The sequence below is a fragment of the Maylandia zebra genome, linkage group LG6 (genome assembly GCF_041146795.1).
Source record: "Maylandia zebra isolate NMK-2024a linkage group LG6, Mzebra_GT3a, whole genome shotgun sequence".
Classification (NCBI taxonomy): Eukaryota; Metazoa; Chordata; class Actinopteri; order Cichliformes; family Cichlidae; genus Maylandia; species Maylandia zebra.
Window position 1 is genome coordinate 43,318,249 of NC_135172.1, and position 26,517 is coordinate 43,344,765.

General features: G+C 45.1%; 2 protein-coding genes across 11 annotated transcripts in view; one reads left to right on the forward strand and one right to left on the reverse strand.

Annotated features, from left to right (window-relative positions):
* Nucleotides 1-2,153, forward strand: part of slkb (STE20-like kinase b) — a 21,245-nt gene extending 19,092 nt beyond the window's left edge. For both annotated transcript variants that reach the window (XM_004538685.5, XM_004538686.5), the window contains one exon: nucleotides 304-2,153. In XM_004538685.5, the coding sequence (XP_004538742.1) occupies nucleotides 304-450 (147 nt within the window). In that variant the 3' untranslated portion in view covers nucleotides 451-2,153. The remainder of the gene's footprint in view (nucleotides 1-303) is intronic.
* LOC101474610 (uncharacterized) lies at nucleotides 1,692-25,344 on the reverse strand. 9 transcript variants are annotated; one of them, XM_004538688.6, is made up of 56 exons: nucleotides 25,246-25,344; nucleotides 22,209-22,291; nucleotides 22,035-22,102; nucleotides 21,800-21,841; nucleotides 19,944-20,381; nucleotides 18,777-18,824; nucleotides 18,646-18,699; nucleotides 18,490-18,537; nucleotides 18,261-18,404; nucleotides 17,822-17,911; nucleotides 15,351-15,425; nucleotides 15,186-15,260; nucleotides 15,014-15,052; nucleotides 14,745-14,903; nucleotides 14,498-14,569; nucleotides 14,379-14,423; nucleotides 12,842-12,973; nucleotides 12,466-12,756; nucleotides 12,332-12,382; nucleotides 12,231-12,257; nucleotides 12,129-12,155; nucleotides 11,989-12,051; nucleotides 11,797-11,901; nucleotides 11,660-11,722; nucleotides 11,500-11,535; nucleotides 11,356-11,409; nucleotides 10,686-10,757; nucleotides 10,043-10,105; nucleotides 9,891-9,962; nucleotides 9,735-9,761; nucleotides 9,614-9,649; nucleotides 9,288-9,323; nucleotides 9,077-9,193; nucleotides 8,939-8,992; nucleotides 8,764-8,847; nucleotides 8,625-8,675; nucleotides 8,443-8,505; nucleotides 8,296-8,355; nucleotides 8,168-8,194; nucleotides 8,043-8,093; nucleotides 7,869-7,931; nucleotides 7,686-7,724; nucleotides 7,057-7,173; nucleotides 6,005-6,136; nucleotides 5,828-5,923; nucleotides 5,603-5,728; nucleotides 5,441-5,524; nucleotides 5,130-5,276; nucleotides 4,900-5,040; nucleotides 4,610-4,744; nucleotides 4,391-4,528; nucleotides 3,765-3,911; nucleotides 3,549-3,683; nucleotides 3,394-3,474; nucleotides 3,241-3,294; nucleotides 1,692-2,430 (listed from the first exon to the last, which is right to left on the reverse strand). In XM_004538688.6, exons 3-56 carry the CDS (start codon nucleotides 22,090-22,092, stop codon nucleotides 2,381-2,383), a joined length of 4,734 nt encoding a protein of 1,577 aa, XP_004538745.3. In that variant the 5' UTR covers nucleotides 22,093-22,102; nucleotides 22,209-22,291; nucleotides 25,246-25,344; the 3' UTR covers nucleotides 1,692-2,380. The 9 variants fall into 9 exon arrangements, with proteins under 9 accessions (XP_004538745.3, XP_004538748.3, XP_004538744.3 ...); XM_004538691.6 differs by having other exon boundaries at nucleotides 8,764-8,844; nucleotides 22,035-22,105; XM_004538687.6 differs by having other exon boundaries at nucleotides 22,035-22,105.
* Between the last annotated feature and the right edge of the window lie 1,173 nt (nucleotides 25,345-26,517).

Consider the following 26,517-nt stretch of genomic DNA (forward strand, 5'->3'; position numbering starts at 1 on the left):
GAGCATTTTCCGGTCGGGAGAAACAAAACTCAGTGAATTCTGTGCAGACAGCTTAATATTTGCATGGCAACCTATTCTCAATATTTACAATGACGTCATTTTAACCATCGTTCGTGGAAAAACTCGCGATGCGTCGATTCGATATATCGCCCGGCCCTACACGTAACGTCTAACAATGTGTTTAGGAAAGATTTAAAGGTGTGGACTGTGCGTCGTATCACCTCAGTCAGGTGACCCCACAGTTTACCTGAGGCTCATTACACGAAGGAAACTGAAGCATTTCCATGTGTGTGTGCTCTGCAGGCGCTGGAGGAGGAGTTCGCCAGGAAGCTGCAGGAACAGGAAGTGTTCTTCAAGATGAGCGGCGAGTCGGAGTGCCTTAATCCCTCCACCCAGACCCGCATCTCCAAGTTCTATCCGATCCCCAGCGTCCAGTCCACCGGCTTCTAGAGGACACGACGTCTGCACACACACGGACAAACGAACGGACGCACCGACGGAGACGGTGAAGACGGAGCCGTGCTGCCTTTGACCTTTGACCTCTGTTTTCTATCAGGATCCATTTGAAGGAGAGTTCGTGTGAAGTGCTCAGTCCAACCTTCCTGAAGTATTTTTCTAAACAGTGCAGTGCCTGCAGAGTGTCTGCATTTAAATTCAATTAGTTCCCAATTTTATTTGCTGCTCGACGTTTTTCCCATTTAGATTTTTGCACAAAGGAAATGATGAAAACTAGTTTCACCACTAAATCTGAATAAATAAGATCAGTAAGCATCACTTTTAAGTGATGATGAAGGAGAATGTATTGCAGATAAAAGAGGAGCCTCCTGTCGAAGGGCTGATGACGTTTGATGAACGTCATCAGCCCTTAGCTCGTGATCTGATGCATGACTTTAATGCAGCGTTTAGGAACTTTTACTGCAGGTTTTTCTTCAGAATGCCTTCAGTCTTGAGCTCAAGACTATTAGTTGTTTAGGAACAAACCCTGTGAGGAGGGTGGAGACTGTTAGGAAGTCACTGTGGTGACAGGTGGAAAGCATTTACGTCAGCCGGGTCATTTTCCTTGTTGTTGTTTGTAGGAATGATATTCAGGGATAAAGAAGGAATACAAGCTGCAGTTTTTAAGACAAATAACTGGACGATGATGTGACAGGGCGATCTGATTTTAGGGTTAGAGCGAGCTTCCCTTCAGAGTCATCTCCTCGTGTTGCTCTGGATTATTTCTGCTCGTTTTAAAACGTTGATGGAAATCCCGTTTCCCCACAAACACTTCTGCTTCACACAGATTTGACTTTCACGTTCTCGCCTGTTTCTCAAATTATTTTCTTCCACATTCAGTGTTCGTCTCTCCTCCGCTATTGAGTTATTGAAGGATGCTTTCACAGAGCTCACCACCTGTCGTCCTCGGCAGGTTTGTTGATGGAGGCGCTTCACACCGGCACAGTGATACAAAGTGACTGCCACTGCTGTAGAAAATAGTCCCGAGGTGCACGAGGAGATGATCTTAACTGAGAGATCGGTCAAACCAAGTCACATGACTCCTTCACACCTCATATTTGCCTCGTCTGTATTTTTGCTGCCACATGCAGCTCAGCAGGTTCGGACTGTAACACTGTTTTAGCGACTAGCCTTAATGCTACAGACGTGGAGACCCTGCATACCTGTTGCGACTGCCTTTGAAGGAATTCTGAAGCTTATTAACAGTTATTGAGGAGGTGGGACGGCTCTTTATTAAAAAATGCACAACATGAGCTTTTTGCAGTTTTTTTATTATTATTATTATTAAATCTGATGTAATGTTATAAAAAAATTGGACCTGACTGGTTTAGGCCATCTCCTCCTCTGATTGGTTCATTTGATCATCTCATCTTCTTTGATTGGCTGTTATTAGTTAGTCAAAGGTGTTTCATATCATATGTACAAAAAAACTAAACTCGGTGAAGGAGTGCTGTGCACCTTTTACAAAACGGCCTCAGCAGTTATTTATGTACGAAAGCTGATCGTCCACCACAAACAGTTACAAAATTCTGGTTCTTAACTTCTGAATGTTGACTATAAAACAAACAAAAAAAACATCACATTTTATAACATGTATAGTTTTTAGAAGGCCTGTAGTGCTGATTTTCATTTTCATGTAAATAAACTTTTCTCTCTAACGTTGTGCTGTTTCGTTCTTTATATGAATCCCAAGACTTGAACCACAAACTCCAAAAAACATAAAATACTCGTTGGTCTGATGAGTAAAAAATGAAATGGTAAAGGTACCACTGAACACCGTCACAGATGACATGATTCAATACGACGTCCCTGATTTCATGTGTTTCATGTTCAAAACACATTTACAGTTAAAACACCAGCGAAACTACTTTCAGCAGCTCAGGCGTCAAACACCAGCATTCCTCTTCCTCCTTTTACTCGTCACTGCGAATTCTCCTGAAACAGCAGAAAACCTTCAGTTACGTTTTTTTACTGTAAAGTCACTGACAGAAAATCATTCCCACAAAAACATTTCAGTCAAAATTCTGCGTTTTTCACAGACTGTGGAAAGAAAAACAAACAGTTCTGGGTGTAGAGGTTTAGACATCTGCTTGTCTAGCAAAAGGTCGCTGGCGTTATTCCAGCAGGAGACACAAATGCCTTCGAGGTTGAGTCAGGAAAGTCTGCTGACTCAAACATGAAGCGTGTTGAGCCTGCATTCTCTCAAACGACCAGCAGGGGCCGACTCGTCTAGCTGCAAACAATCAGCCTCCAGAGAAGAAAAGTTCAGCTACCACTGAAATGCCAAATAAGCTGCATTAAAAAGCATGTTTGTGGCTTTTTGTTATGTTAGAGTACCAACCAGTGGCTGATGAAGGCTATGCTGAACATTTACACACAGCTTATTGCTGCAGAAGCAAAGGTTCGCAGTAACGACTGCATTCAGTGAACATTGTTACCAGTTTGACAGTTTGTTACCCCGAGGGCGTGTCGAGTCCCGCCCTTTCTCAGACTCCTCCCTCACTGACAGCCGTCAGCTCGAGGCTTCATATCAGGGCTTTACTGCATTACCATGCTGCCTACGTCCTGTTTGCTCACTTTGATGAGCTGTTTAGTTGCGTTTAAGAGAAGTGAGCACTTTGCCAGTTTTGGTGAAGTAGCTACAGAAATGTCAACAACATCAGAAGAGTCTGGATGGATGAACAGCACAACAGGCCAGAGGAAAACCTTTAACTGTTCTTTTAAACTCCCACGAGCAACACTGACCTCTGTCCCCTTTTGGGCCTCTGTAAACGTCATGTCCAGGAAGGCCTCGCTCACCTGTGTCCACACACACAAAAAACACATCTTAAGATTATAAACCGATGCGTTAAATGTTCTGACACTACCAATGAAGTCCACGATTTCCTTTTACTGCACCTCTCTCTCCTTTCAGTCCTGGAAATCCCCTCTCCCCCTTCTGGCCTGGTCTCCCAGGTGGTCCCACGATGGCTCCATGACCTGTGGAGAACACACTCGGTGGTTAAAACACATCCACATTCTGCTGTACCATGCTGCTGCTATATGTTCTTTACTTTTTATATATTCCACTAAATCAGAAACGTTGGTGTCAGAACCAAACAGTCTGCTGTATCCTGGTGGACCCGGAGGTCCCGGTGGCCCCGGGGGTCCCTGGATGACACGTTCAGTGTCACGGAGGAGACCACGAGCTGCAAACAGACCGAGAAGAAGTGTTAACCAGCAGTCCTTTCAGACGTGCTTTACTTTGGCCCGATAGGACAGTCACTCACATTTGATGTATTCCACCAGATCTGTGGCGTTTCCATGGGAATGAAGCCAGTGGCTGTATCCTGGATGACCTGGGGGTCCTGGGGGTCCTGGAGGGCCTTGAAAGACATGTCTGTACTCCCTCATAATGTCCCGCACTACACCATGAGCTGCAGATCAAAGGAAACAGGGTGATACAAATGTCACGATTTAAGAGTGTTTAACATTGTTTATTTAAAAAACGTCCAGCAGGGGGCAGCACCTCTGGATACAAAACAAAGCCTCACACATTAAACTAGCATTTTAAAGCTTCAACACAAGAGTCCACAAATCCGCCAGTAGTATCACAGTGGACACACCATTGTTTATGGGCTGTCTGTATCTCCCGAGGTAGAGCAGCTCATCTACTAATCAAGTTGGTGGTTTGATCCCAGTCTGCATGCCAAATATCCGTGGGAATGATATTAACCCCATGTTGCTCTCTGATGCATCCATTAGAGTGTGAATGTTAGATATAAGTGTTGTATTAAGTACTTTGAGTGATCAGAGTAGAAAAAAGTATATAAGAACAGTCCATTTACCATTTTATATACATAACCGTGCACTTCAGTGTCAGTTATAAAGGAAACCAAAGGTCAGGTTGACTTACATTTTAAGTATTCCACCACATCCATGACATTTTGTTGGGAACTAACCAATTGGGCCTCTCCAGGCATTCCTGGAGGTCCTGGAGGTCCTTGAACCACGCGCTCAGAGTGGCTCATGGCATCATGGAGCAGACCGTGGGCTGCATGATTTAAGAAAATGTGTTTAAACAGATTCAGTCTGAAGTCAATCATATTTTTTATAAAGCGTGGCGGCCACCTACATTTGATGTAATCAGTTACTTTGAGAGCCATACTGGAGTAGTCGTCAGGCAAACTTGGCTCTCCCTTGTGTCCTGGGGGTCCAGGAGGACCTGGTGGACCAGGAACTCCAAACATGGCGGCACTCGCATCATCACCTGGAGGAAAACACAGCACAGTCTAAGTTCATTAAACTGTAGCCTCTTCTCTACCCACGAGTCTCTGTAACAGCTGTCACCATCTATTCCCCACAAAGACGTAGAACCAAAGAATATCTGGATTTTAAATGGGTGAAGCATTGCTTTAAACTCACTCTTGGTATATTCTTGCAGTTCAGCTTTGAGTGTGTCTCTGTTGAGATGGTCAGCAAAAGTAACCAACCCACTGATTGGTCCAGGGGGTCCCTCAGGTCCAGGGGGTCCGGGTGGGCCTGGAGGACCTTTGAAAGCAACATCTGTAGGAGGGCAGTGGAGAAGAAGACCAACAGTGAGACGCAGTTTCTCTCTTTGAGAAGGTGGAGTGAAAGATTTCTGTCAAACTCACTTTGCAGGTAGTCACGAATGTCTGAGCTGATGTATTTAAAAAATCCAGGTGGACCAGGTGGACCTTCCGGGCCAGGTGGACCTTGTGAGCCAGGGATACCCGGGGGACCAGGAGGCCCCTGAGGGCCAACTAAAGTCTGATACCCATCTAGTTGGATAATATATTTATTGGATTAATAATGGTACTAAATCACGGTGAACTTGAGGTATCTTAAAGTCGACCCACTCAGCTGGGTTCTGGCTGTGGGTCAACATTGTTTCACCCAGACCAAACCATCTGGTCTAACTGCAGAGATTTGTGATGCTTCTTACCTGGTAAAAAGTTTCCAGGAAAACCAGGAGCTCCAGGTGGTCCGGGAGGTCCAGGAGGTCCAGGGACAGCAAGCGCCTCCCTCTCTGCAGAGAGACCAGGATTATAGTCAGACACAACAGAGGACCTTTTTGGTAGGTCGCCTGTAAGACTGTCACACCTACCAGACATCAAACTCAGGACACGTTCAGCCACCTCCTGTGTGTTAAAGCTGTAGCTGCCATAGCCTGGAGCTCCTGGAGGTCCCTGTGGACCCGGAGGACCAGCAATGTATCGCCTCACGTCCTCTCCTGGAAACAAATGATAGGATTCATCACTTTTAGATTCTCATGAAACAATTTTGAATTTCTTTCATTGTAGCAGATGTTGCCTGTGTAGCAGAGACTTACTCTGTAAGAGGCTGATCATGTCACTGAGAGAGACGGAGCCAGGAGGACCCGGAGGACCAGGAGGGCCTGGGGTCCCATCATAACCTCTGCCTGAACCTGAAACAGCAACAGTTACGGACCTTCACTCACACGTCTTGTGTACCATCCTGTGGAGCATTATCATGTGATTGACCATACTGTGGATGTAGGCCATGACTCTGCTGGCGACATCATCAACCAGCCCGTCCACTGCATGTCCAGGTGTGCCTGGTGCCCCCGGAGGCCCAGGAGGCCCAGGAGGTCCAACGAAGTACTCTCTGATGCCACCACCTGATGTCAAAGCACATTTATTCAACATTTTTATCCATGTGTAGATACCAAGTTGAAATACCAGGTTCAAACATAGTTGCAAGCAGCAACAAAGTAGAATGAAAGCTACAAGCAGCCATGCAGTTCAGCAGGGCGCCATGTCCAAAGCGAGGCTGAAAGCACCTTTTGCTTTTCGCAGCACCTCCCAGTGTTCAGGTGATGCTCATGAGGGGGCGACAAGTCCAAGATCGTGGATTGGAAAATATTTAAACTCAAAGAATAACAAAGTGGACACATGACAACTGACAGCTGATGGTACAACTTTTCATGTCTTGGTCTTTAAAGAATTATTTTTTAATTATTGCTGCATCCTTTTTAGTTGCACGATGTTTTGTGCCATCTTAAAATGTGATTCAAGTATATGTACCAAATTGGAATTTGACAAATACTTCCAATTTTCCCAACTTTGTGGCTGATTTATGTTAGCTGTGATGGATGAGGACATTAAAAAAAGGAAAAATCGAAACCCTAACATCTGCGAGGCTTGGCCCGAAGATCATCTATCCCAGTTTTATCCCAACTGTGACCTTTGAATTTTTCTTTAATCCCGAATTTCATTTCATTGGATGCTTTAAAATCAACACGATCCAAGGATTCCAAGTTTCGTCATTTGTATAAAGCAGTTCAAAATTACATGCATAAACACAAGTCCAATTCTAGCCCATAGGTGGCGCTGGAGTGCTTGAGGCGCAGATGTGAAGCTTGGTGGAAAAAAAACCACACACAAAAAAACAAAATCAGGAACTTTTTGCCAAATTTGTTAATGTTTTAGTGTCTGCCATGGACTCCAGAGGGAGCTTCAAAGAAGAAGAATTTGATGGAGATGTATAAGAAAAGGGAGAAGCAGCGTGCCTGCGCAGCTTTGCCAGTGCACAGCTTACTCTTAAGGAATTCTGCAATGCACGGGGTCAAACCAAGTGATCCCGATCCAGGACAATCTCTTCCAGGTGGACCGGGCGGTCCAGGTAGGCCTGGGGGGCAAGGATTGAGCAAGCTACCTGGTGCGATAACACGAATTCCCAGAATGTCATTTACATGCAGACAATAAGCTCAAATATCAGTTTAAAAATATTTGCTAATGACAAGAACATCCACATCTTCAAACGCTGGCCGAGCAGTGACACCGACTTCTATACAGCCACAAGTTGTATAGTGTGCTGAACACTTTACAACCACAGGAGTCGCCCCCTGTTGGTTGTTCAAAGGAAAGCATGTTTGAAACAGTTTAAGTAACATTTCTAATAATCTAACACTGTCAAACTCACACTGGGAAGGCTTTAAAGAAAGAAAAAGGATCAAACTAGATACAGAGCAACTAATGCCCGAGGGTTCGGAAAATTTGGGTTTGGTGTGCTAGCAGCAGCTAATCAGGCAGAGACGAATAGGCTGTAAATGAAGGCTTTCCTTTAATTATTCTACACCACCCTGGGACAAATTACTTCCAATAATGTAAAACTGTGAGACTTTGAAGATACATCACAGATATAGCATATGTGAGGGATGACTTTACCTGCGGAGACTCCTGGAGGTCCTGGATCTCCCGTATCACCTGTGAAAGGAAACATAAATCAAATTAAAGTAAATTAGAGCCTTTTCTGAGTTGGAAGCACACGGACAGAAAGAAGAACCAATGTGCAAACATGAAAAGATAATGTCGGAAAGCTCAATAAGCTCAGAAATGATTTGAATTTACCTTTAGGTCCCGGTGGCCCGTCTGGACCTGGTGGGCCTTGAGTTCCAGGCTGACCTGGGAAACCTGCAATGAAAACCATTCATATCCAATCATAGCTCGACTGTTTGTTACTGACCCCAGAAATACCTCAGGGGCACCTGAACACATTGAGACAGTAAAAGGTTCCTGACATACCAACACCTGGGTCTCCAGGGCTTCCTGGAAGGCCTGGTTGTCCTGGTTCACCTGGAAGAGCCACCATTACATTTAGACTGTCTGTGAAAACCTGGAGTTTCTAAAGTACGACGCAGTTTCCTCACCTTGGTACCCTTGTGGTCCTGGGTCACCTAAGACGAAAGAATTATAGAAAACATTCAAACTTCAACACTGGCCAGTTAATTTTCAAAAATATTCAATCGTCAATATTCATCTGGTCCTCTGCACCTACCCCGTGACCCTTTCTGCCCCGGGGGTCCTGGAGGTCCGGGTGGTCCAGCAAAGAAGGTTTCTGAGATACAAAGTAAAGTGCACCAAATGCCATGCAAAGACACCAGAGGACAGTGTGTTTGTGTGAAATTAGTTTTCTTTTACCAACCTGATGTCGGCACAAAGCTCCCAGGTGCTCCTTTCTCGCCAGGAGGTCCAGGTTCGCCGATACCTGTGAGGACACAGATCGGTTTAAGATGGAGAAAAATATTCTGATGCTGCCAAAATCATCTTTTATGCTGATCATCTATTTATTTATCTTTGTGTCCGTGGAGAAGAATACTTATTTACCTGGCTCTCCAGGAGGACCTCTGGGTCCTGGGGGACCCTCTTTAGACTCACCTGAATGAAAGTAACATTTGCATAATCGCGAGTTTAATTTAAGCCACAATGTTTGACATATTTGTGTTACATATAGCTCTAAACGTACCAGGAGGACCCTGAGGACCAGGTACTCCAGGAGGTCCTGGAGGTCCTTGTGGACCACGAGATCCAACCACTGAGGAAGTGTCTGCTAGGTAAGAAAACACCGAGGACGTGTTAATATAATATGTTTTTGCTGAAACCAGTAGTGGATTTGGTGAAACTAAAGCTGTACCGCTCACCTGGCTCCCCCTTCTGCCCCCTCTCTCCCTTTTCTCCTCGCTCTCCCTTAGATCCTAAATGATTTTATCACAGGAAAAAATCAGTCCACATTTTTATTCCATCCAGATGCTTCGCATTGGACAAGATGGCAGATTTACCTGGTTGTCCTGGGATACCAGCAGGGCCAATTGGACCCGACAGACCAGGTGATCCAGCAGGACCTGGAGGTCCAGCTGGTCCTGGAGGTCCAGGGATGGCCACAGTATCAGAGCCAACTATACACAAAAAGATAAACCAAAACCAAGTAAAGCTTTTCAAGCCCAAAAATGAACGACATGTAGCGATTGTAACAAATCCTGCTGTTCTTACCTGGAGAAACGACTTTACCAGGTGTTCCTGGTTCACCTGAAACACAGCGTTAGGCTTCATCAAGCACCTATGCAGTCTAGACATATATCAACGCCTCCACCAGCTTTTGAGAAAACCACTCTTTAGTGTTTCATACATTTTAATAAGTAACAGTATTTATTAATGTCTTTGAGTTTTTTAGGGGAACTTTGGCTCCAGTTTTATTCATCAGCGTAGCCTCACATGCTTTAAGGTTAAGAGCTCCAGATCTTCTGCCCTGTTGGTCCAAACTTTTTTCATTTTCATAGGAAATAAATAAACTGACTAGAAAGAAAAGACGACCTCACCTTTACCACCAGGCTGGCCTGGGATTCCTGCAATACCTGAACAACAGATGACAAAAGCAAAACATGATCATTTAAATATGTACATTTGAATCTGTACCTTAGTTTTTGTATATTATCATACCTGGGGGTCCCTGCAGCCCAGGGGGGCCTGAGGAAAAAAGTGTTATTGTAAGGCGTGAGAGAGATTGAGGTTTTTATCTCAGGTTAGTCAGATAACATTAAACCGAACATGTAACCAGTAGCAGCAGAGGACTTTTGGTGGACAGGCATTTGATACCTGGGGGACCGGCATCTCCAGGAACTCCAGGTGGTCCTCTGGCACCAGGAAGTCCTACTGAACCTGGGTCACCTACAGTTTATACACAGATGTTTTATACCATTTACAACACTGTGTTCTGTAGTTATTCAGTGTTTGTCCAAACTTCTCACCTGCAATTCCTTTAGATCCCTTTAATCCTGGAGGTCCTTGAGGTCCAGGCTGTCCGGGTTCACCTAAAAATAAAGGGTTGAGGTTTGAAGATGACATTTTTAAGTCTCACTAGTTATTTCTTGCTTCGTCTTGTAATAGAATAACCTCAACCCAACATACATATGTACTGCTAGCCTGCATTGGCTGACAACGTGGCGCGTCCTTACACACTTTTGGTAACTTTTATCTCTACAAGCCAAACATGGCGAAATATCAGCATTCAAAATGACTGTATTTCAGTTATTGTTAAAGATGCAGAGTGAATCTGGGAGGGGCTAAAATCTAAAACTAAACTGCCCCCTTCTGCCGACAGAGTCTTTTTACCCTTTAGCTGTAAAAGGTTGATGGGATTGTCAGCCTGCCAGCAGGCGGGCATTGTGGAGACCAGAGTTTGTGAAAACGATAACTAGAGAGGTCTGAATCCTGGTGACCTTGACCTCAAGGTCAGAGGTCAATGTGCCTGATAATCTCGTAGGATTTTCAAATATTTAATATTAGTTATGTGCTGGTGGCCACAGCAGAGAGGCCATGTGAGTGAACTCTTCATGTGCAACAGAAGGACTGCGTGGCCTTTGTGGATCACAGACGTGTGCTGAGACACACCTGCCGGTCCACGTGGTCCCCTCTCTCCGTGGTCTCCTTTGGTTCCCGGCAGCCCAGGTGTTCCTCGCTCCCCTGCGTCACAGACAGTGGAAGAAGGTGGGGTGATCAGAGAGTTGTACAAAGTGGATAAAAGCTTATCCGTTCAGCAACTCAGTGCATTCAGGTACATGGACATGAGCTGCTGAAGATCAAACGGAGCACCAGAAGTGAGGAAAAAAGGGGATTCGAGTGATTTGGATCATGCCAGGGCTGATTGATAGGAAGGCACCAACTCAGAGAACTGCTCGTTAAAACTGAGCTATGCATGAACGCACAACAATCGGATCAAAGCTTCAGGCTGCTGGTGGTGATGTAGCCGTGTGGGGATATTTTCTGGGCACCTTAGTACCAGCTGAGCTCGCCACAGTGTAGCTGAGTATTGTTACTGAGCCTTTATGACCATAGCACCTGCATGGTGCTATCATCTTAACATGGACCAATATGTTAGTGAGACAAAGGATTTAAGCAGCAAAAAGGAGTCCAGCCAGGTATGAGCAAGGTGTATCTAATAAAGTGGCCACTGAATGTACACACGGTCTATGGATTTTGGGTAATATTGTCACAACACACTTAGAAGTGTCAGCATCCCAGTTTATACACAAGTCTAAAAAACCGAAGAGAAAGCGTCTACCTTTGGTTCCTGGAAGCCCCGCCTCCCCCTGGAATCCCTTTGATCCAGGAGCACCTGGATACATTTTGACAGATTTAATGAAGAAAAGGCCGTTGGTCGACACAAATCAACACTTTTAATATAGATGTGAAACTGAGTCTTTACCAGGACTTCCTGCGGCACCCGGCTCTCCTGTGGCACCTAAAGCAGACAAGAAAAACATGCTTGTAGCTGCTAATTAGCATTTAACCTAAAACCTGCTAAATAACATTTTGATTCTTTGAATCTAAACTATCTGGTTTGATCATCACAAGCTTAACTTTACCTTTTGGACCTGCAGGTCCAGCAATACCAGCGGGACCCGGTCGTCCTGGCTCACCCTGGAATCCTTTCAAAGCCAAAATACAATCAGTAAATCCTCTCATGTATTTAGCTCGCTGACTTACTTGTATAGTTTCAAACCTCTGTCTCCTTTGGCTCCAAAGCCAGGTGATCCAGGTTCTCCTCGAGGGCCCACCGGTCCTTCCCGACCCCTCTGACCTTGTGGTCCCTCAGCACCTGGTTCACCTGAGCAAAGAAGAGGAGGAGTCAGGGCTTTTTTTCCTTTTAGTGTTGTCTTTACAAAAGTTATTAAATATTAATTATTAAATATACCTGCACTTCCCTTTGGTCCCCTTGGTCCTTCCAAACCTGGGTGCCCGATCTGCCCAGGAAGACCTAAAGCAGACAGACATCAAAGAAGAGGTTTGTCGGCTCACCGGGGAGGAAACAAACACATTAGTTCTGAGGCTTACCTGGAGGGCCAGACGTTCCTATATCACCTGCAACAAAACAAGTGTCAGCAGCTAGTTGCACATATTACACCGTTATTATGTGTAGCTAGAAGTACTCCTCACCTTTTTGTCCTAATGGCCCTGGGTCACCTGTAATGCAGAAGCCGAGACGATAAATACAAACAAAACATGAATTTCTAAACGATTTTTAAATGATTTCAAACCTTTAGGTCCCGGCTCTCCTCTCTCTCCTTTCAGTGAGTATGCCAGAGTTTCTAAACCCAAATAAAGTTTTCAGTATTTGTTAAATGTCCAGAAATGGTTGAAGACAGCTGATCGGTGCGTTACATTTTCACACCTCTTACAGATCCTGAGCGGAGCTCATCCCTGACCAGCTGCTGTATGAGTCTTTCCAGGGTGGCCCTGTCCTGGACCAGGCTGTTTCCCGTGCCTCCGCCTTTGCCAGCACCATCCAGGTTGAGCCCGTTGTCGGAGTCGATGAGGGTTGAAGCGGCGTTCTTCTCGATGTATGTGGATTCCACCCGCTCGGAGATTTTGTTGCCAGAAGACGTCAAGTGACTGACTGACGCGGATCTGGTGATGGCTTCCAGAACGTCCACGCGGCCTTTCAGGCGTCTGACTTCTTCACCTGTGAGACAAGACGCAGGCTGGCAGGTAAACCTGTGCAGATCACTCTCACAGACCCCTGTGATGGTGAAGTCTTTCCATCTTACCCAAAGCAATGAGTCCAAAAAGGACACTGAAGAGGAGCAACAGGCTGAGCAGGAGGCCCAGGAGCCACTGCCACCAGCTGCAGCAGGAGCACAAGCCAAAACTGGACTGTTTCATGTCTTTTATATGGATGTCTGAGAAATAAACAGATTCATGTTGTTTAGTCATATTGGATCTATTTTTACATACAAGATAAAAATAAACCTGCATTCTTCTTTAACGGCCAGCAGGGGGCGACTGTTGCAAAAATGAGCCAGATTTTTACAAAAGTCCGGTTTCGTGATTTCAATTCAAATCAGTTTTATTTATACAGAAAGAAATCACAACAACAGTTGCCTCAAGGTGCTTTTATTGTAAGGCAGACCCTACAATCATACCATCATGCAGCCCCGATCAAAAGTTTAAGATCGTAACAAGGTTCCAAGTAGAGCTTCAACGTGCAACAAGAGGAAATGAGAGCGAGAAAAAACTTTTTTTCTAGCCATTTATTGAAAACAGCGTTTAAACTGAAACAGGCTGTTTTACACCTGTAAAACCTGTAAACCCCCCAAAACAGAAATCAAACATGAACTCAGTCATGAGCAGCTCCACTGTTATTGATGATCACTTCAAACATTCGTTGTGGCTTCTTGATTCAAGCGTTTCCATGAGGTGAGGGGGAACAGACGGCTGCACAAACACATCTACTGTCTGGAACTGTTGTCCATTTCTGTAAACCTCCCCTGCCATCCATCCTGAAAGTTCTCAGTTGGATTTAGATCAGAGGAACACGCAGGATGGTCCAAGAGAGTGATGTTATTCTCCTGTGGGCACCGTGACCCTGCTGCTGCAGTTCAACAACCCGACCATGTTCTAAAAGCTAACGTTTGTTTGGCTTTGCCACCAGAACGTCACGGCAGTGTGACTACCTGACCGAAAATGACAATGAATCCACATTTTGCAACAGCCTGTTTCAGTTTAAGCGTTATTTTCAATAAATCGCTCAGAAAATGTTTTGCGTCACTCCCATTTCTTCTTGTTGGATGTTGAAGCTCTACCTGCAACCTTGTTAAGATCCAACCGTGCAAAATATGATTTTTCTCATTTTTCAAGTGGTCCCCGCTGGCGACAGCGGGAAGGAAAAACTCCCTTTTAAGAGGAAGAAACCTCACCCAGGCTCAGGGAGGGGCGGGGCCATCTGCTACGACCGTTTGAGGTGAGGGGATGAAGACAGGACAAAGGTTTGCTCACATGTGAGCGTGATTCCTGAGAGTCTGAGAGCCTGCAGGCTTCACTGTTCAGCTCAAGAGGCTGCTGCTCACGACGTTAAAGCTGCTGTTTAGTTGATACGATTTTTCCTTTTGGCTTATTTATTAAAACATAATTAATCAACTTCAGATGGCCTAGGAGACCTCCACACAGACCCAGGCTAGCAGTTCCCAGTGCACATGTAAAGTGTTTCGCTTTGTAGCTAACAGCTGACGATGTGTGGGTAACATCACACCCTAAATATGTCAGAATATCTAAATCTGCAGGAGTTTATTAAGACTGTTAACATACCTGCATAGGTGGCTTTGTCTTTAGTCCCAGCTTTCAGGGTCGAAGCTACGGCAGAAACAGAGATGACATTAATAAGTGCAAACCTGGCGTGTAACCTGTGTGACAGTTATCCGGCCTACATTCTGTTGCTCTGTCCACTGTGCTGAAGGATTTCAGTTTCTCAGTCTTCAGGGTGTCATCAGAGAACAAAGCTGCAACACATCAATGACCCCTGATCAAGAAGCAGATCTTCAGGACCATTAAAGTAATAATATAATATATATAATATTATAATAATAATATATCTACAAGAGCCAAACACAGCTGTGCTCTAGACCTTCAAATTTAACTCCAAATAATAAAGCTCAGATTTTCAGTTTGTGTTACCGGGTAAACTGGCAGGTGCAGCAGACATGAACTGCTTCCCGGTGTCTTTGGCCACGACGAGCCGCTCTGTCGGCTTGATTGGAGCGTTCTCCTTCTCCGTGAGCACAAACTTAAAGTCTTTCCCCGAGGCCTCGTCACCGGTGGGGCTGCTGGGTCTCACTGTCAGACACAGACAGCGGGACATTCGTGTCAGTGATGACCTGTGCCTAATTAAACATCTTAAATCTTTTTCACAGCCAGCAGCTGGAGCGTTATCTTCATGTCCTCACCTGTGCTCGTTCCAGACACGTTCTTCTGCACGCCGTAAACTGTGAGGAGACAGGAACACGTCCTCATTAAACAGGGAGAGGGCAAAGCTGTGAGCTAATGTGTGCGGGTGCTTTTTAGTGTCACGTCTAGGAGGTGAAGTGGGACAGACTGGATAAAGGATCAGTGCTTCACCTATGTGTGTGTTGGCTGCAGTGGGAGAAAAGGCAGTGGGAGTGGTCAGGTTATTCTGCACGCCGTACACTGGAGCTGAAACAGAGTCAAACAGCGTCGTTATCCGGTGACAGCGTGAAGCTCAGCATTGAACGCTGCGCTGTGACACGGCAGGAAAAGGCTCACCGGAGCTGCCGTTCTGCGCCGGAGACGGGCCGCCGCTCACAGACGGAGAGCCGAGTGTCAGGTTGTTCTGAGCTCCTGTACGTGACAGAACAGCCGCATTAGTCTTATCATCATTATCTGCCACCGACGGCAAAGAAAAGGCTTCAGAGGCCTGCACGGGTCTACAGCAGAAACATGCAGTGCAGGGCGAACTGAGGGAGAACATCACAGGACTCTGTTACTGCCAGAGGAAACGATGATACCTCCGTTCATCTATAACAGGGACACGCATGCAGCATGTAACATATGCAGTGTTTTAATGCCCAGCAGCTTTATCTATCCATGTCTTCAGTAAACAAAGGTTTACAAAGGGTTGCTGTGGCTTATTTTTCCCTTTGTTGTCTTTGTTTCCTTGCATCACAGTATTGTGGTTAAAATCATCTTCATCATCTTCCTTTATAGGTTTGTAAAGTCTTCAGCGTTTTCTTTTTGTTTGAGGTGAATTTAAAATGACGTCTCTGAATATGTTCAATATTTAAGACGATTTTATATTAAAACATTTATAAAATAAAAACAAGCTTTTATAGATTTTTCTTTTCAGAAACTGCCCCACGGTTTGTTTATAAACAGTGTTTACACAAACATTGTTTTTTATTAAAGGAAACAAAGTCTTCTGTTTGAATGGTGAAACTTTTCGTCTTTCTTCACCAAAGTAAACGAACCTTTTCTCTATGCTGCTGTGCTACAAACACAGATCTGGGGTCCGTTCTTCGTACCTCGCTAAGTAAGTTAGCTGGATTTGATTGTTGACGATTTCGCGTGATCTTGGATCGTTCGGTTCTCCAAAGCTCATCCGGGACTTGCTGTCATAGCAACAGAGCCGTAAGCGTAAACCTGCTCGGGAGCAGGTTTACTTTATGTAAACAGGATTAGATCGCGGCCACGCAGGTATGTCTGCTTCACTTATACGAAAGCAACAGCGATATTTTTCCACTGTTTCACCATAAATAAATAACATCAATGTAACTAAAGATAATGCAGCACTTGATCCTTTTATTGATGTCACACAGATACATACAGGTCATTCCCTAAAAAAGGGAAATGTACTATTAACATTCTATTACATGTATGTGATTATTACAGATGTAATTCATATTTCAGAGTAGTAATTGGAAATTACTTCGTGTAATCAAGATGAGAGACCACGGCTATAAAAGCGAAGGTGGATTTGGGAAGTCTGTCGCAGCCATGTCCTGTCCGTATACGCGAGCCACCCATTGCAGAAGGTGCAAGATTGATAAGGAGAGTCCTCAGAATCCAGCGTATATTGCGGGACAGACAGGATCCTTTAGCTCAGCGCGACAGTGTGCTCATAGAGAGATATCGATTTTCCCGTGAGGGTATTATTTACTTAACCAACTTGTTGACGAGGGGGTGCAGGACCACCACCTGTCTTTGTTTGCTCTGCCCTTTTCTTGGTTGCTGTTATAAACAAACAGATTATTTCAGGGTCTCTTTCCAAGAGACGAAAAGCAATATAAGTGATAGATATTACCATTCTGTAGAATATTCTTATATTTCACTTTTACTTGTTCCCATGTTCTAGTGGGTCCTGTCGTGGCTCTAATGTGAAAGAGGATATAATATAACATATTATAATATAATATAATATAGTGTAATATAATAAATTTACCCTACCGCCTACTGGTGTTGGCCAGAGGGGCCGATGGCGCAATATGGCAGCCTGGCTTCTGTCAGTCTGCCCCAGGGCAGCTGTGGCTACAACTGTAGCTGCCTCCACCAGTGTGTGAATGTGAGAGTGAATGAATAGTGGCATTGTAAAGCGCTTTGGGTGCCTTGAAAAGCGCTATATAAATCCACTCCATTATTATTATTATTATTAAATTACTTACGAGTTTAATTTGTCAGCAACTTCCTGCCAGCCCTCTCTCCTTGCTTTTGCAGCCTTTGCAGTGTTCCCTTGTGTTCTGATTAAACTCTGAAACTCCTGAAATCCCTCACTCAAGAGTTCTTGCTCTGCTGCCAAAAAATACCGAGCGCGCTCCTTCGACATTTTCGCCGACCAATGTTTCTACTATCGATGCGTAGCCCCTGTTAAGCCACCCAGTGATCTCACATTACTTCATCCAGCTATACTAATCGTCAACAACAGGTGTGTTCGGAGAACCGGAATAGCGAGCTCAAAGTTAGCGCGATGATTTGATCTTGGATGTAGTAAGCGAGGTACGAAGAACGGACCCCAGATCTGAAGCTTAAGTTGAACCTTGCGACCTGTCTGCATCACCACGGTAACGAGCTGATCTGGAGCAGGATTTTGAAATTGTGCGGATTCATGTTTATTTTTATTTACTGTTGCTGAAGGAAAACAGCAGAGGATCCATACAGAGCGTGAAGCAGAAAGTTTGGCCTAACAAACAAAGTTCGCGACCTCCATCCTCTCTGAGGCAAACACAAACCCTCCTGTCACCGACCTGGCTGGTAGAGGCTGCTCAGGTTGCTGTGGTTGGGGTTGCACATGTAGCTGCTCACAGACGAGCCACTCCACAGGCTGCCGTACTGATCTAAGAGGGAAGAAAGAGGAGATATTCATCCACTCACCTCCTCCTCACATGGCAGACATGTTTGGGCCTAACTGGGCCTCCTTTCAGCCCTCATTGCTCAGTTGCAGCTCTGACAAAGGTTGCATGGACTCGATGTGATCTCGATGTCACACCTGACAAATATAAGCTGGACCTGTTGGTTGAGTCCAGCAGTTAGATGCATCCTGGATCAATCTTCTCAATCCAGGATGGTTGTTGCCCGTCTACAGCTTGTGTGTAGAGGTGGGCAACTCCTGAGGTCCACCTCTGCATCATCTCAGAGTTTAAATTGCTACACGAGTGACATGTGAGGCCTTTAAAGTGACCGAACCTGCACCGGAGCTGTCAGGCAGGGTCCTCGGGTCCACGCTGGCCTTCTTGGGGATGGGCAGCGTGTTGTTAGGGGACTGGGTGGGGCTGATGCCGGTGGAGCGGTTTCCTCTCAGCAGGCGCTTCACGTCGTCCAGCTCCGTCCCTGAAGCACAGGAACCGGTGCATTTGGACCAAACTGATGAATGAATGCTTTACGGTCTGGATGTGTGATGGAGGGCGATACTCACAGCTTCCTGTAGGAGAAGCGCTCTGCAGCCGGACTCTGATCTCACTCTCTGAAAGCAACCCGAACTAATCAGTTGACCTTTAACCTGATACCTTTAGATTAAAACAAAACGGTGTCGTGCTTCATTTTTATTGATCATGTGGTTTCAGCGTGTCACCTCGGCTCTGAGCTCTCCCTCTAGTGACAGAAGTGGATGGTGCGCTTGAACTGCCTGTAAAAACACAACGTCCAAAAATCTGTTATAGTGCACGTGTAAACTTTTAATCTGAAATTCAAGCATAAACTCACCATAATCCTTCCTGTTGTACTCTGGAGAGGAGTTTGGACTCGAGCTCTCTGAAACATAAAATTAAAGAACTAATTATTAGAAAGCTGGACATCCTGTTCCACAGGGGGCGCTATCGAGACCGTCCAGCATGAACGAGAACCTGAAGAGTCCAAACATAGATATTTTATATTCTTTTGTTTTCCTGGAAATGTCCATCATGGTTCAGTAGACGTGTTTTAGACAATAGTTGAAGCTCAGTTTCTTCTTTACAGTTTGAGCTGATGTAAACTCGTTTCTGTGAGTGAAGGTCATCGCAGCAGCCCGAGCAGCAGAGGGAGCTGCATCACCACAACCAGCCGTGGAAGCTTCTGCTGGGCTTTAACTACAACTATGAATACAGAAACACCGACACTGCAGTTCCTCAAATGGCCACTTGAGGCCTCCGGTCTCGATGGAGGTTCCAGGTTTCCGAACAAGCTTAGAGGTTCAGTTTTTTTACCTCTAACATCTGGATACTGACGTGCTAATCGTTTTCCGGTTGACTTCAGCTGCATATTTTTAATCTAACTGATGCAATAGCATCTAAATATACTCACTTCATGCTTGCAGTGAACAAAATGCTCTGCCAATGACTTATTTCAGCTGGACAAACAATTAATATGTTCACGAAGATAAAATAAAAAGTCTTCGGAGCTTAAAGAGAAAGTGACCGGACGTCTTTGAGTTTGTTGAAGATGTTTCACCTCTAACCCGAGAAGCTCGTTCGGTTAGAATAAATGTGATAGTTTGATTCTTTCTAGTAGATGATGTAAACAATTATTTTAGCTGTTTAGCTTCATTGACTCGAGGATTAGCCTGCCAGCGCCCCCTGCTGCAACTCAGACCAAACTGCAGCCAGTTAATGTGTGAAGGTTGAACCTTCGATGATTCAGGCTGTTTATGACTTTAGCTGATTTCTGTGATTTTTTATTAAAAACATTAATTTCATTAAAGCGATTTAACATGTTTACTACGACTCGTCATGTTTTCTACAGGAACTGGTCGATTCCTGAAAAATGTCTGCTTTTACTTTTTTGGCGCTGATTGTAATTTGCTGGTTCTGATTCCATAATTAAGCATCTTATTTTTTCACGTCTCTCAGTAACATAAAGCTGGCTTATTACTGCTTATTGACCTTTGACCCTCACCGTCAAAGGCCTCTGACAGCGCTGCAGCCATGGTGGTGATGCTCTTCCTCTCCTTTGAAGCAGGTGAAGAAGTGAACACGGAGGAGGAGGAGGAGGAGCCCCTCTTCGCCTCCCCTGATCTTCCTGAGCTGTAGCCGGGTTTGTTCACGGTGGAAACTGTCACAGCGCCCAAACCTCCGTCCCTTTTCGCCCCCTCTCTGCCACCGCTTCCTGCACTGTAGGACATGTTTGAGGAGCCGGCAGCAGCCCTGAACTCTTCACCCGACGCCTCCCAAGCCTCTGAAACCAGAGACCCTCCGCCTGAAGATGCAGCAGAGGAAGCTCCTACAGAGGTGGTGCTGATTCCCTTGCTGGATGTGGTCGCTCCAGAGCCTCCTGGTGCAGCTCCACCACCTGACCCACTGACACCCAGTGATGGACCACCTGAAGGCAAAGAGACTGCAGACAAACAGCTTAGTTAAAACCAAATGAATATTTTTCCTTCTTTAATCTTTGTTTTTCTTGTCATCGGTTCAGTAATTTATCAAACTGTCTGCCTGCCGCGACCGAGCCAGGCGAGGACTGCAAGACCGAACTGGCAGAGTTCATATTTGACCTTTAATTTAAAAAAGAAGAAAAGTAACAACATTCCTCAGATGATCCTCCGCTTGCCTCTCTGTGTCTCAGCATGCTTTATGACTGTGAGCCCTGCAGCCTCAGGTGTGACTTATGCCAGGCACACAGCAGGTGCTGCCCACAGTCGTCTCCATTTCTATTATCAATGATAAGCTGTCAGCTGCCAGCCTGTGCCAGGAACCACACGAGACAGAAACACAGCGGCATCACTCTCAGTACAGAGCAGGTGCCAGTTATGAAGACCTGTCATCTGAACACCTTTCAGGTCTTTCTTTAGTTTCACAGCTCGCAGTCGTGCTGCTGTGGTTCAGCTTCATGTTCTTCATTTCAACGCATCGCCAGAAAACACTGAAGAGAGCAAAGTGAAGCGTTTAGCTTCAGCAGCACAACACTGACGTGGCAGCAGCTACACAGGCTCTGTTCTGCAGGTACGACTCCAAGAACAAACATGATGATTCCCGAGGCTCAGGTTTGGATTTGGATGAGTCAAGAGCTTCTGTGTTGGCAGCTGTGGTGCAATGAGAGGATCCAACCTTGCCAGACGTTCAGGTTTATCCTTCAGCTGGTTGATCTTTGAATGTTAAACAACGTTAAAGATGTGGTTGTAAATTTCTGTCTCCTAAATCTTCAGTCTGGTTCAGTTCCAGCCGGAGACGCGAGCCTCCTGTGGGCTTCTGTCACAGGGCTCCGGTTTAAAACCCACGTGAGCCGCGCAAATCTTGTTCACTGAAAGTCTGAAAAGTTGATTTTGGTGAACCGAACAAACTTTCTGTGGTTTCCTGGATGACTGATCATCGACACACTGACCGAGAGCTGACTCTCCTTTGTCATGGATTTCTGTAAACCTGGTTTTGTTGATTTGTGGCCACTTGGACATAAACGAGACAACAAACAACATTTAGTTTCTTCATAGGAAGTTTTTGATTTAACACTTTTACATGTTCAAGTTTCCACTGCAAAAATAAAGGAAAACGATGATGAATGTGCTGAAGCAAAGAGTGGATACAGACGCAAAACCAATAAAAACATGTAATGATGATAAATGTGTGATAACTACAGGATACAAATGTTTTTCTTACTCGTTTGTCTCCAAGTGGAGAGAAAAATGATTCAGAAAACAACTTTATTCCTGTAACCTAATGATGATTAATGTGTTTGATGTGATTTGTTTCGTCTCCATGAATAATGTCTCTGGAGTTATTGATTGATATCCACATGAAAGTAAAAACATCTAAACTTACTTGGCGACGTCAGTCGAACAGTCTTTGGTGGTTTTCTGAAGACTGTGAAGAAATATTTAGTCGTTAATACGTCGTCTCTGATGCTCTCACAGGATTTTCCACCATGTTTCCCAAACTCCTGACAGCCTTTAACGTGCATTCACATTCAGTCCAAACATGATTTATTCTCAGCTGTGATTCGATTAAACCAAGTTTCTTTTAACCAACATTTCAGAACAAACCTCTCTGGTCTTACCTTTGTTTACGACGCCTCCGCCTGAGCCGACCGTCCTCTCCGCCGTCGACCTGTCCATCCAACGCTAACTGCTGCAACAACACACATGCTGCTGCAGTCAGTCCACAACAAAGCAGCTCTCGTATTGTGTGAGAGATGAAAGAGCGCGACTCGTAAAAAGCCTGATTTTCTTACAGTGAAGTGGACTTTGCTGCACGCCCGAGGCCGTGTTTGCACACCGATATGTCTCTGAGCTCGTGTTTCTCTCCTTTGTGTCTCTGGTGGAAAAAGCTCTTTAGAATGATTGAAAGCTCTGCAGAAAGGACGCAGCTCTTTGTTCTCCTGATAAATGTGGCTTTGCTTTTAACAGATGGGACGAATGTAGAAAAACAATCCTCAGCAAAACTGAAGCAGGTCTGAGGTTTTACTGGTGAACTGGGAGGTGGCATCAAAGGTTTTCCAACAGTCCAACAAATGGACTGAAAACACCTGAATTCTCCTCAACTGAAATTATTTAAAGGCTTCCAGCATCAATGCTGAAAACAAACCACTGTGGCCCATCCGTCATCTGATGGAGGGAGAAGAACCGAGGACTGAGGCAAAAGTTTAAAGTCTACAGAAACCACAAAGGAAGGCACAGAGATGAGACTCTTCATACAGAGAAAAGAAGGGAGGGAGCTCAGAGAAGAGCCGTGAGACAAACAGTCAGGGAACCAAAGACAGGAAGTTGACTTGAGGAAGAGCGACTACTAAGACAGGAAGTGAAACCTGGAGGACACAATCCCTGACAGCATCATCAAAACTAAAGCATAACCTCACTGAGGACCAGAGACGCGTTACTGTAATCCGATTACTTTTTTCAAGTAACTTGACCAACAGTGCTGAGGTCTCAGGACTCAGTGTGTCGTGTTTAAGAGATGTTCACTGAAGTTAAAGACGGGTCGGGCTGTACTTTTACACGACGGCGCCCTGAGTCAGCGTAACCTTGGAGACGAGTGCAGAGAGCCTTTAACCTCCTAAGACCCGAACTCTCCATGCATGCATTTTTAATTTCTCTTCATCAGACTGGGACCTGATGAAGAGGATTTCAGGCCCTTGTAGAGCAAAATGTAGTATTTGATGTGATGTCCACATATGTGGACGCCAGGTCCTAGGACGGGACGCCACCTCACGTGACACGGAGGCACACATACAGCCCACTGTGACCTTCAGTGGGTCAGACTGGGGAAAATCCACTTCCTGTCAGTGTAAAGTAGGTTATCTGCACATTTAGTCCCCAAGATATCACAATACAAGAAAAGGAAGGGCCAACAGTACGTCTCAGTTTTTATTCTGCTTCGCGAACAAGTCCAGAATTCCTTCTTTACGTGTCTTGATGCTGCTCAGACATCCAGGTGAGGAAACGCCAGAAAGTCGATTCTGTTCATCTCAACGTAACCAAGTCAAAGCTGAAGGAGTGACTGAGCTGAGTGAACAAATGTCTCTCTCAGTGAAAACGTCCAGATGAACAGAGTCGCCTTCCTGGCCGTCGTCCTGCATGTTTCCAAAGCCAACTTTGTGACAGTTTAAATAAAGGTTACACGGAGCTGCTGCGCCCTGCTGTGGAACAAAGTGGTATTACAGAAAAGTCCAGCCTTTGTTTATCTCTTCCACAGGCCAACATAAAGTCATTGTTTCTTCAGGTTTTTAAAACACAAGAATTACAAACAGCTTTAAAGACATAAAAATACTACCTCGAGGCTTTGGTGTAAAAACGTTTTTAAAGCACCTCATATTCATCCTGTGAGTTTCCAAACATTTAAAAATACTCCGACTGTGACGGGACGTTCACAGGATCACACGTAGGAAACTCTGGGTCACTTGAAGAGAAGCAGAATCAACATGTACGACCTTTATATACCTTTTAAAATAATCCACTTTGGTTGCTTCCTTGTTCTTCTGAACCCACATTTTTAAAATCTCCAGGTTCATTAAACCCTAAACTGAATTATGAAGCACCGCTGATAGTTTTTTCTTCCCAATCTTGAAATGTAAACATTGAAGGTTTTATTAGAATAAAACATATTTAGAGACGGTCTATTAGGAACACCTGGACTGATTAACTCCTCACTGCTGCGATTTTTTTATCATCAACTCAAAAACATCTTTAAATTCAGACCCAAAACAAACAGCCTCTGTGGGTCAGAGATGCTCAGAGAACTTTGAGTTTTAGAGCTTTTAAAGGACATTTTAACTTCTGCCTATCTGAAAATAACATCCTTAGCAGCCTTGTCACTGAGATCGCGCTGTCAGCTTTCATTCTCTGGTTGTGTCTGAGCATTAAAACTTATTTGGCTTCATTTAGGAAACGACAGAGTTCAGGATGAAACAAACGCTTTCACAGCAGTCACCCTGCAAAGACAACATCTGATACCCTCATGGCGCCGACACCTCACTTCCTCGTAGGCCTTAAAGAAGGAAAAGTTAAAAAATGGTGCCCTCAAGTGTTTTTGTCACTAATGCCAAAACCTGGTGCCTCCAGCTCAGCTGGTGTGTGAAGCTGATTGGAAAACAATGTTTCAGTGATGCCAGAGAAAGTGACGGGCTGGTCCGAACAGGAGCTTCTGTAAACGGCTGCTGGATGTCTGAGTGCTGCTCAGCCCTCTCAGCACCAGCCTTCTGCAAACCCAGACCAACACATGATGCTAAACCGCTGGACCGGAGGGAGATGTTTCCACTGCTTCAGATGACTGGGCATCTTTTTGGAAATAAATGATCCTGATATAACAGGAGAGTCTATTAACGGGGCAGAGTGTGACTCACACTCCCCCCAAAACCTCCTGCAAAGGCTGCACATGTGTCCACATGACACAAACACACGAGATTCAAATCTGCTCATAACAAGAACCTGATCACACTTGGACAGTGATGCCACAGTGATGCCACAGTGATGCCACAGTGATGCCACAGTGATGCCACATGAACACATGAAACTCTTCAAACACTACATGTATTTAAACATTGTGATTCTTCTTGTTTTTGTAGTACACAGAGGGTCTGAGCTTCCCCTCAAACATTCACTAAAGTTTAAAAAGTTATTTTTCACTTTCTAACAAACCTTACAGCTTAAAAAGAATATTTCCGTCACAGGCTGGTACTCTGATCAGGAACACACGGGTCAACCAGCAGCTTTACTCACACCAGCCTCAGTCTCACCTGAAATGAAGCAGACGAAGATGAAGCTTTACTTTACCTCTCAGCTCGTTTGCGCTAAACCAGTGCGTCTCATCCTCCTCAGCACAAATAAAGAAGACGTGGAGTCCAGGTGCTGAAGGGGAGCGATGTGCATGCATGCGTGTGTCTGGAGAGTTTATGTATTAGCTTTGTGTGACTCACAGCTTCATCCGACAAGTTCCAACAAAGTCAAACGTGCTTTCATTTCAGCGCCTGACAGCCCCCCGGGGGCGACGGGAATCAAAGTTTTACACACTCGCATGAATGCAGCGAGAGCCGCTCAACAACATGCTGCACAAATACACTACGAACGCACTGACTTACAGCTGCGATTAAACCTGTTTGTGGCGAACAGACTGAAAGTTTTTATTTTGGATTAAATAAAACAAAAATTCTTCTCCGTATAAGTGCTCGTGCATGCGTTTACGTGCTCGTGCACGTGCAGCGGGCCTTACAGCTGCAGTGAAGCCTCCCGACTCTTTTTACTCTCAGTGAAGCAGAGAAACGCAGCTCACAACATGATCTCCACCAGTTCACACCAGGAATTATGAGAAACTTTCACGCACTTTTCATTTTTGTGTATATGCTTGTAGGCCACTTTATTAGGTACACCTTGCTGGTACCAGGTTGGACCCTCTTTGAAAAGCCTCTTCAGTCCTTCGTGGCACAAACTCACTGAGTGCTGCAAACATTCCTCTGACACGCTGATCCATGTTGACATGATACCATCACACAGATATACATGATGTGAAGCTGTCGTTCCACCTCTGTGGACTGTGGAGGCCGTCTGAGCACAGCAAACTCATCGTGAGGTTCCAGAAACCGTCTGAGGTGCTGTGAGATGCGTGCGCCAGCAGAGGATGCTACATTGTGGCCACGGTCAGGAACAACACTCGAGTAGGTCGTGCTGTTAAAACGATGCTCAGGAGGTGCTGGAGGGCCCAAAGTGTTCCAGCGAAAGATCCATCCCATGAAACACCACCAACTCATGTTGTTCACACCAGATTCTGACCCGAACGTCTGAATCTCACAGAGGAGATGAAGACTCCTCCCACCAGGTGGTTTTCAAATCTCTTGTTTCTGTTGTCAGACCCAAAAGCACCGAGTGGCCGGAAACGAAATCATTCACATAAATGACTCCAGACTCGCTCTCCTCAGACACGAGTCTGAGTCGAAACCAGCAAACGTCCTGCAGTAAGTCTAATCGGCCACTAGATGGAGGAATAAACACCAGACTGGGTAAAATATTTTGGACGCCTCCTCCATGAGTTCAGCCTTTTTGACTAAATAA